An 8,766-nucleotide genomic window follows, 5' to 3' on the forward strand; every position below is an offset into this window, starting at 1 on the left:
AAGTGCCATGTGAACACAAAAAGAAAGAAAGAAAATGCCATGATAAAATAGTGTCATCCCTTAATAAACAAAAAATGACATAAAAACAAAATTCCATATCCTAAATATAAAAGCCGTCTCTTAAATGAAAAATGACATCTCTTAATAATAATAAATGCTATATTTTAATATAAAAATATCAACTCTTAATATAAAAATGCCATCTCTTAATAGTAAAAATGCCATCTCTTAATCTCTTAAGTAAATAAAATGCCATCTCTTTATCTCTTAAGTAAATAAAAATGCCATCTCTTATAATAAAAAAATTAAAAAATGCCATGTGACATAGTTCAAAAATTTATAAACTGCCATGTTGATTTTTCACTAGAGAAAATGCCATCTGGTGAAAGAAAATAGAAGGACTGGGATTCCAACCAAGGTGGCCCAGGCCAAGGAGTACACTGCTAGCCAATGGGCTGGCTCTAGTACTTTGTAACTAGATGCTGCCCAGCGCGTTGCCGTGGGAAATGTTCCAAAATAAATGCATAAATAGTTGCTACAAAATCATCTAAAACTAATGGAAGGAAAATGTAATAAACTTGAGTTTCAGTTAAAAAAATATTTTCTAACAAAAATGTGAAGGGACAACTATATAGGTATGTTACAATCACCCAGCATAAATATGCTACATATATTGTCAATACAAAATCTAGTGCAAAAAATAAACTTTGAATAATAACATGCATGAATTTATGATGTGGCAGCATTGCATGCATATAGTGTAATGAAAAAAATTGTAATTTATAACTTGCATGCATGACTTGCTTATGTGGCTGTTGTTGCCGCTCTCTCTCTCTCACGCCGGACGGAGGTGGAAGAAGGAACGTACTTTTTCCCGGCGACGAACGCCCCGGCGACGAATGCCCCGGCACCCAAACGACTCCTTTATATTCAGCACACAGGCTACATCACGGCTGGGAGCTTCACCGGCGCCTTCCACAACCAGTACACAAGCGCTTTTATATCCGACGCACACACATACTAGCACACGCACGCACGCAAGACCCGGCCACCACATCGACCACTAACTCCACAAACTCAGTAATCTTGCTAACTAACCACACGTATGCACGCCTCTTACTTGACCGGCACACACGCTATCTGATCCATCTACCGCATGTATGCACGACCGCACACCACGGCTGCCTAACCGATCGGCCGAAGCTGCTGCTCGTTGCCAGCTCCGCGTAGACGACTCAGCCACCATCAAGCGTTGTGGCTTACTCCTAACAGTGGCATGGTTGCATGGCTTGGAAAAATAGATAGTGGGTTGTAACTATTCCTTCCGTTTCTAAATACTTGTCTTTCTAGGCATTTTAACAAGTGACTACATACGAAGTAAAATGAGTGAATCTACACTTTAAAATATGTCTACATACATCCGTATGTGTTAGTCATTTGAAATGTCTAGAAAGACAAATATTTAGAAACGGAGGGAGTATTTAGGAATAGACGATACAGTTCGCTGGGGATCCGACGTGGCCATTGGCTGAGCTGGGGCCTGATTCTTGGAGGAGCAATGGGCTTTGGGGCAGCTAAACGTGAGTTCTGGGCCAGTTTTACCCGATATTTGGGCCAGTTATCTATAACTATTCAGAAGATTTTGCGTGGGCTGGGGAGGGGGTGGCCCAGCTGAATCCTGCGCCAGGATTCGTGGAGATGAATCCGACCGAAGACGGGGGACTCGCTGCGAAATCTCTCCTGGCTGACGATCGCCAGTTAATATTTTCCCAAAATCTCACCGAGCGGAACCCGTTCCCTCACCTCGACCTAAACCGTCATCGGCCCCGCACGCTCCGACACGCGCCCAGCCGCCACGCCCTGCCCTCTCTGCTCCTCGACGCAGCCGCCACACTCCCCTGCCCTCGAGAATCCGCGGCTGGCACGAGCGGGCAAGCGGCGCAACACCACGGCGGCGGTAGCAGGCCAGTGGGGAAGCGGGGGCGGGGGATCCGGGAAGTGCAGCGGCGGCGGATCGGGAAGAGAAGCATCAGCCGTCAGCAAGACCCCCTCCCTTCAAGGTATATATGCGCACACCCATTACCCGATAAGCTGCCCGAATTCTTGACGAGCCCGTGATATCCAATCATGTTTGTTGGCTGGATATGTTGCTATATGCCCCCGTGCGAATTGATGTTGAAGATTTTTGTGCCATGTGTGCGCTTGCAATCCATGTTGGTATATGCTGCTGCTGTCCGAAATTATGTTGATGGATTTTGTTGCATGTGTGTGGCATTCAAATCACGAATACAACAGTGATAGCTAGTCTTCATGAATATAACAGTGATGTATTCAAATCATGAATGAATACAACAATTTGTCTTGTTCAAATTTGTATGCAACAGTGGTATCTATATAGTTTTTAATTATAAACCACCACCCAGAACGAAGGCCAAGGCTGCAATCGCCGGCGTGATGAACAAGCGACCCCGCGAGGACGAGCCTTCCTCCTCCCAAAAGCGCCAGTTCGGTGCAGGTATCTATTCCCTGCCTTCTGTCACTAGACCCAATCTAGTTGCTGCTAACCCCCAATACCGTGCGAAGGGTAGCTAACTAGTGTTTGCTCTTTGTGTAGGTGGCGACTATGGGGAGCAAGAAGGGTACTCGGAGGAACGGATCAGTGCGCAGCGGGTGGCGGACCACTACAGCGCCCGGTCGAATCAGACGCTTGAGGAGCGTGAGAACAGCCCCATCATCCACCTCAAGAAGCTCAACAACTGGGTAACTACTTTGCTTGCTATCCATCCATTCATCCCCTAAAACCCTTGAGAAAATGTCACCTCTACGATGTTGGGTGAAACCAGTAAGAAGCCATGCTAATCTTCCAATCTCACCTTTGGCAGATAAAGAGCGTCCTGGTTCAACTGTATGCACGTCCAGGAGACTGCGTTCTAGATCTTGCTTGTGGCAAGGTAAGGGGTGCTTTGCGAGTGTTAATTAGGATAAGAAGAAGAGTTTTTTGTAGTTCCGAGGTAGTCCTGACAATTATTGATTCTTCATGAGTGTTAATGCAGGGAGGTGATTTGATAAAGTGGGATAAGGCCAAGGTTGGCTATTATGTAGGGGTTGATATTGCAGAAGGCTCGGTTAGTTTCCCATCACATGATAAATCTATATTATATGCATATACATGGAAATTCAATTTGGCTCCCGGGGCCAATTTTTTTTTCAAATGTCAAAAATTGAGACTATTTTTTTGTGATCTTTGTCACATACAAATGCTACCTGTAAATTTTGAGGCAAAAAGGTTAACCATTTTAGCCTGCGCAAAAAAAAAAAGATCGAAGACAAAATGTCAACCCAATTTTGTTTTTTTCACCGACGAAACACCGCTCCTCCATTCCACATGAAAATTGCCAAGCATGCTTGCGACACCAACACGATCATCTACAATTTCTTTTGAAAATATTTACTATTTTTTGGGGTACTGTTCACCCGGGAGCCAAAACGCTGCTCCCGCATATACAAAAATATATAAGTTAATGCAATTTGTTGTTTGTGAGTTAGGTTTTTCCATCTCTGTAATGCTTTAGCATTTATGCCTATCAGTTGCTTTTCTGTATAGGGCAGATTTGTACATTGCTGCTGTTTGGCAGATATTATTTTGTAACCTGTACTGCAATCGTTTGAGCATTTAAACTTATCTCAAGGTAGTGGTAACCTATATATTCAATCTTTATTTCACTTATTTTTATCAGTGTCCTTGGTAAAACCTTCAGACTTATCAGCGGTCCTGGACCATAGAACTTGTGTATTCGCTTTTGATTTCCTCACTACCTATTGTAGCTCTCAACTACGCGCGACAGATCACTTTAAGTTTATAATCTCCTTTGATGTGTTGGAGCTTTACACTTGCAGATAAAAGATTGCATGACCCGTTATAACGGCGACTCGGATCAACAACGAAGGAAGAAGTTCAGTTTTCCTGCACGGCTTATTTGTGCCGACTGTTATGAGGTAAAAGTATTAATAAATAATAGTACAATTTACCATAAGAACCAAACCTAAAGTGGTGGTGTGCTCTGTGCGTGGAAGCAGACATAGTGCCACAGCTTGTTTCAAGTATTGAACATTTTTCTGTAGTTGAAACCAAATTATATGCAAGAAATGGATCCTTCCATAACACTCATGCCAACGTATACATACATTTGTCATTAACTAGTAGGTGATTCTGCTTATACTTTCACATCACCAGGAAGAATATACTTTTTACCTTACCCCATATGTTTATCAGTCTATTATTGTGGTGCTCATCAAGAATTATAAAGTGCATCACAATGCTTCCGCTTTCATGTTTCTGCAGACTCGTCTGGATGAGTATCTACGTGAGGATGCTCCATTTGACATATGCAGCTGCCAGGTGAGTGACCTAGCTTTATATTTTGAAGGGCGACCTTTAATTTTCATAGTTCGTTGTTATTATTGGTCAGTTCAATCATCTATTATTTCCCACTTGTCAAAGCAACTTTGAATTTTAGAAACCTTTTGTGAATATATACCTGCTGTTAAATATTGCAATCATTATTGACAATTATCATTCAAACAATTTTTTCCTGGAAGATGTTGAAACTTAAGTATCATTGCTATGTCCAGCAAATAAATTAAGTACGCTGATCTTTAATCTACTTTTAATATGTAATGTACCATCAGGAGATTTAGAATGTCTGGATGATAAATGTATATGATTATGAGGTTTATACTTCCTATTCTGATGGTCTTTTCTATGTATTTCAGTTTGCAATGCACTACTCATGGTCAACTGAAGCACGTGCAAGACAAGCCCTCGCAAATATATCTGCATTGCTTCGTCCTGGAGGCACGTTCATTGGAACGATGCCTGATGCTAATGTCATTATTAAAAGACTAAGAGAATGTATGTCACTATCTTCAACTGTAATTTGCTTGATCTCGTCAAATTAGACTGTACTTGTCACAAGATGTGTGATACAAATTTATATCCTCAGCTGAAGGGATGGAGTTTGGGAACAGTGTTTACTGTATTACCTTTGGTGAAGAGTACACAGAAAAGGTAATTATGTTTGTTTGTAATAACTTCTTATATGTTAGTTTTCATTACTGACTGATCATTTTTGTTGTTTTCACAATGGTGTAGAAATTCCCGGCATCCAGGCCTTTTGGTATCAAGTACAAGTTTCATTTAGAGGTGACAACACGATTAACTTTCTAATAACTTGAGCCTTGTATCGGTGGCCTCTTTTAGTTTTTCAAGATGAATACTGATGTTCATATTCGAGTGTTTACCCAAATTGTAACAGAGGAAAAAATGGATCTGTCTGGGTATTTTTTTGATTAAGTTGCCCTCTTGTGAATTTGTATGCACACTACCCTTTCTAATGCTTAACTAAATATATATTATGTGCCCTTATTCAGCTTCAGTTGCTGCAGCTCTGAAAGTAACTCTAGTGATTTACATAGTACTATCTGTTTGCCACAAACTCTGCACTCCTGTAGGTTACATGTTGTTTGCTGCAGTCTTCTGTTCTTCCGTATTCTAGACATTCTTTGTGAATAGTATGAAGCTTACATCCTTTGTATTGCCCTTATCTTACATATACATGTCTTCTTTTTCTTTGACAATTTACATATACATGTCTTGTTACAACTTGTTTGGGTGTTTATTGCCCTATATGACGTAGTACCTAGCTTCCTGCTTTTCACTCGTTGTCTTTATTTAATTTTCCATTCATTAATTACGAAAACTTGTTCAGTAACAAACTCTTGGGCAACATGCAGGACGCAGTTGATTGCCCGGAGTGGGTTGTTCCATTCCATCTCTTCAAACTACTGGCAGAGGAGGTATGCAACTAATCTATTGCCCAGTATGCTATCGCAACCTGTGCTTTTGTTTCCTCATTTCAAACTAGTTCATTTCAATATTTTGTCTAAATTTTTGCTACCCTATTTTTTGTTATCGTTTGTTTTCTTTTACAAATTTGCTCTCAGACAGATGCTAAGGCTATGACCAAAAAATTGTGCATCTTTTGCAGTATGATTTAGAGCTGGTTCTAATGAAGAACTTCCATGAATTTGTACACGATTATGTGCAAAGGCCAGAGTTTGCTGATCTCATGCGAAGGCTGGGGCCTCTCGGTGATGGACGATCGGGCCAAAGTAAGTAGACTACCTACTGAATTCGCTGCTGTCTATAAATATCATTTCATTACCTTGACGTATTCGAGTTACGTAGGCACGCTGTCACAAGATGAGTGGGAGGCATCCTATCTCTACCTCGCATTTGTTTTGCGGAAGGTATTTTTCATGCTGTTAACAACTTAACCACACGCGGTCATCCTATGTTTGCTGACATGCTGTTTATGCAGCGAGGTCCTCCACCGTCCCAGCGGAGAGCCAACAATCCTAACAGAGGGAAGACGTTCCTTGCCGAGGAGGACATCGAGTTTCTTAGCATATGAAGCAGGCTTTGCCATCCTGGAGCTTACTAACAACTTAATGATTATATGCTTCACATTGTGGTGATGAAAGTTGTATCTTTAGTGGCTCACCTGTGGTCTCCCCAAGGCGTATCGGATATATATAACTTCACTAAGTTTAATGTATGAACAGCACGAACTAGTTACTCATGTAATTTTGCAGAGATGAACACATATTTAGGTGTCATATATAGTTGATGTGATAGCTCACAAGTTCTATGCGGATATTCCACCGCCTTTCTCTTCAATTGGACATCAAACACTTTGACACATCAGTTGTACAGGAGCTTGTTAATCAACTACAGCATTAATCTAGGGCTAGTTAGGTTTATACAGGAGCTCGTTAAGCAAAGAACAGTAAGAGGGGCCGGGGCGTTCTGGTGCCACGTGCCCGAGCTCACCTGCACCTGATATCGAAGACAGGGTTCGTGCAGTGGAAAAGCAAGTGCAGTGGAAATACGGGGCGTATATGAACCCTACGATTCTGATCTGTGGCTCAGGAACATTTTTTTTAATCGAAACGGAGACAAAAGATTTGTCTCATCTATTAAATGAGAATAGAGTTTTAGAGTGTTACAAGACCCCACTGAAACTTTTGTTCAAATCTGAGCGTACATCTCTCTCTAATTGATTCATATGCTAAGCAACGGCGTGTACTAATTGATTCTATGGTCAAGTTTTTCCACGTTTGATGCTTATACTAATCTAATTTGGCAAAATTTTCCCGTGTTATAAGTGCGTGCCTTTTACCTGTTTGTTTGTTCATATGCTTCTGAGGGCTGAATTTTTTGTTTCAAGATTTCTTCTTGATTTTTAGAGTTTAATTTGGTGTGATCCGAGGTTGCACGAAGGAGGCAATCGCCTCAAGTTCCAACCATGAGCAGTAGTCACGACGGGTCGCCGTATTAGAGGATCTACGGGTAAATCTAATGGGCCACATGTGAGATGCTGCGGACAATCTTCGCGTGCCTCGGCCAGTTCTTTACTGCGGCCGAAGGCGTCCAGCCCAATGCTGTTAGGTAAACAAGGCCCCCACTGTTCCCTCCCCTACATGCTTCACTGGTGTGTGATATTAGCCCTTCATGCTTGCTTCATTTATTACGTGCAACTATCAGATGCTTTCTCAAAGATGCTATTATGTTTTCGCAAAAAAGGAAAAAAAAGAAAGATGCTATTATGGGTCAGGTCCCCACATTGGAGTTCCATGGAGCGGGGCGTTGGAGCACCTCAGAAGTGTCGTGCCAGGGACGGCTATCCCAGCCTCAAGCTAAAGGTCACACCGGAGCTGACTGGCTACGGCAACTAGGAAAATGACCAGATGTTTGCCATTCACAAGATACTCAAACCCTGGTTGTGCCGTGTTTCTTAAATGATACTCAAATCCTGGTTGTGTTGTGTTTCTTAACTCCCACTCCTCTAGCCAACATAATAGAAGCATGAAACTAGGGGCGGCGACAACGAGACACTACTAAATCTTCGGGCACATCTGATTGGGTTTAATTAAGTAACGCCCAGGTGATGCAAGTCATCCCCTTCGCTTTGAATTCTTCTTTCAGATCTAAGGCATACTCGTGTAGCTGACACATATGAAAAAATTCAAGTACAAGGGCGAACATCACTACGGTCGGACGAAATACCTATGTCAAGTCTGTTCTCACCTCCCAAGCGATTCACCGCCTCATCCCTCTGCATATGAAGAAAGGTGTTTTGCTTGACATCACTAAGATCGAGAGAGCTTTCCTGTGGGCTGAAACGGACAAGGTAAATGGAGGAAAATGCAAAGTGAAATGGGAAATTAGGTGCAGGCCAACGTCCCTGGGTGATCTAGGCATCCTCGACTTGGACAAATTCTCCCGTGCCCTCAGGTTGCGCTGGCCTTGGTGGGAGTGGAAGGACCTAGACCGGACTTGGATCGGGCTAGGTACACCTTGTGATGACAAAGACATGAACCTGTTCTACACTTCCATCACTATTGGAGACGGGAAGACTACCAAGTTCTGGCCCTCACCGTGGCTAGGTGGGACTAAGGGCCTGTTCTGAAGCTCTCTGAGCTTCTCAAACTCCACAAAACCAGCTTCTGGAACTTGCTTCGAACTTCACCTGGCGATTCCATTTGTTCGGCAGTGTTTCGTAGCTTCTCTCCACGATTTGGCCCAGCCGGGAGCCTATTGGCCTGTTGGGTGCCAGTTTGGGCCGGATGGAGGCCACCCACCTTGTATCGTTGTGTGGAGGAGGGCTGGCCACATGCGCTCGCACAGGATACTAGCGAGGCGAG

General features: G+C 42.7%; 1 protein-coding gene across 1 annotated transcript; it reads left to right on the forward strand.

Annotated features, from left to right (window-relative positions):
• The first annotated feature begins 1,768 nt into the window (after positions 1-1,768).
• LOC123128290 (mRNA cap guanine-N7 methyltransferase 1) lies at positions 1,769-6,739 on the forward strand. Its single transcript, XM_044548259.1, has 14 exons — positions 1,769-2,060; positions 2,424-2,515; positions 2,615-2,760; positions 2,883-2,951; positions 3,054-3,125; positions 3,898-3,996; positions 4,343-4,399; positions 4,774-4,912; positions 5,004-5,068; positions 5,153-5,203; positions 5,794-5,856; positions 6,048-6,171; positions 6,248-6,309; positions 6,381-6,739. The coding sequence occupies exons 2-14, from the start codon at positions 2,455-2,457 to the stop codon at positions 6,471-6,473; spliced, it is 1,101 nt and encodes a 366-aa protein (XP_044404194.1). The 5' UTR covers positions 1,769-2,060; positions 2,424-2,454; the 3' UTR covers positions 6,474-6,739.
• Positions 6,740-8,766: the final 2,027 nt, after the last annotated feature.

Source organism: Triticum aestivum, chromosome 6A (assembly GCF_018294505.1).
Source record: "Triticum aestivum cultivar Chinese Spring chromosome 6A, IWGSC CS RefSeq v2.1, whole genome shotgun sequence".
In the NCBI taxonomy this organism is placed as follows: Eukaryota; Viridiplantae; Streptophyta; class Magnoliopsida; order Poales; family Poaceae; genus Triticum; species Triticum aestivum.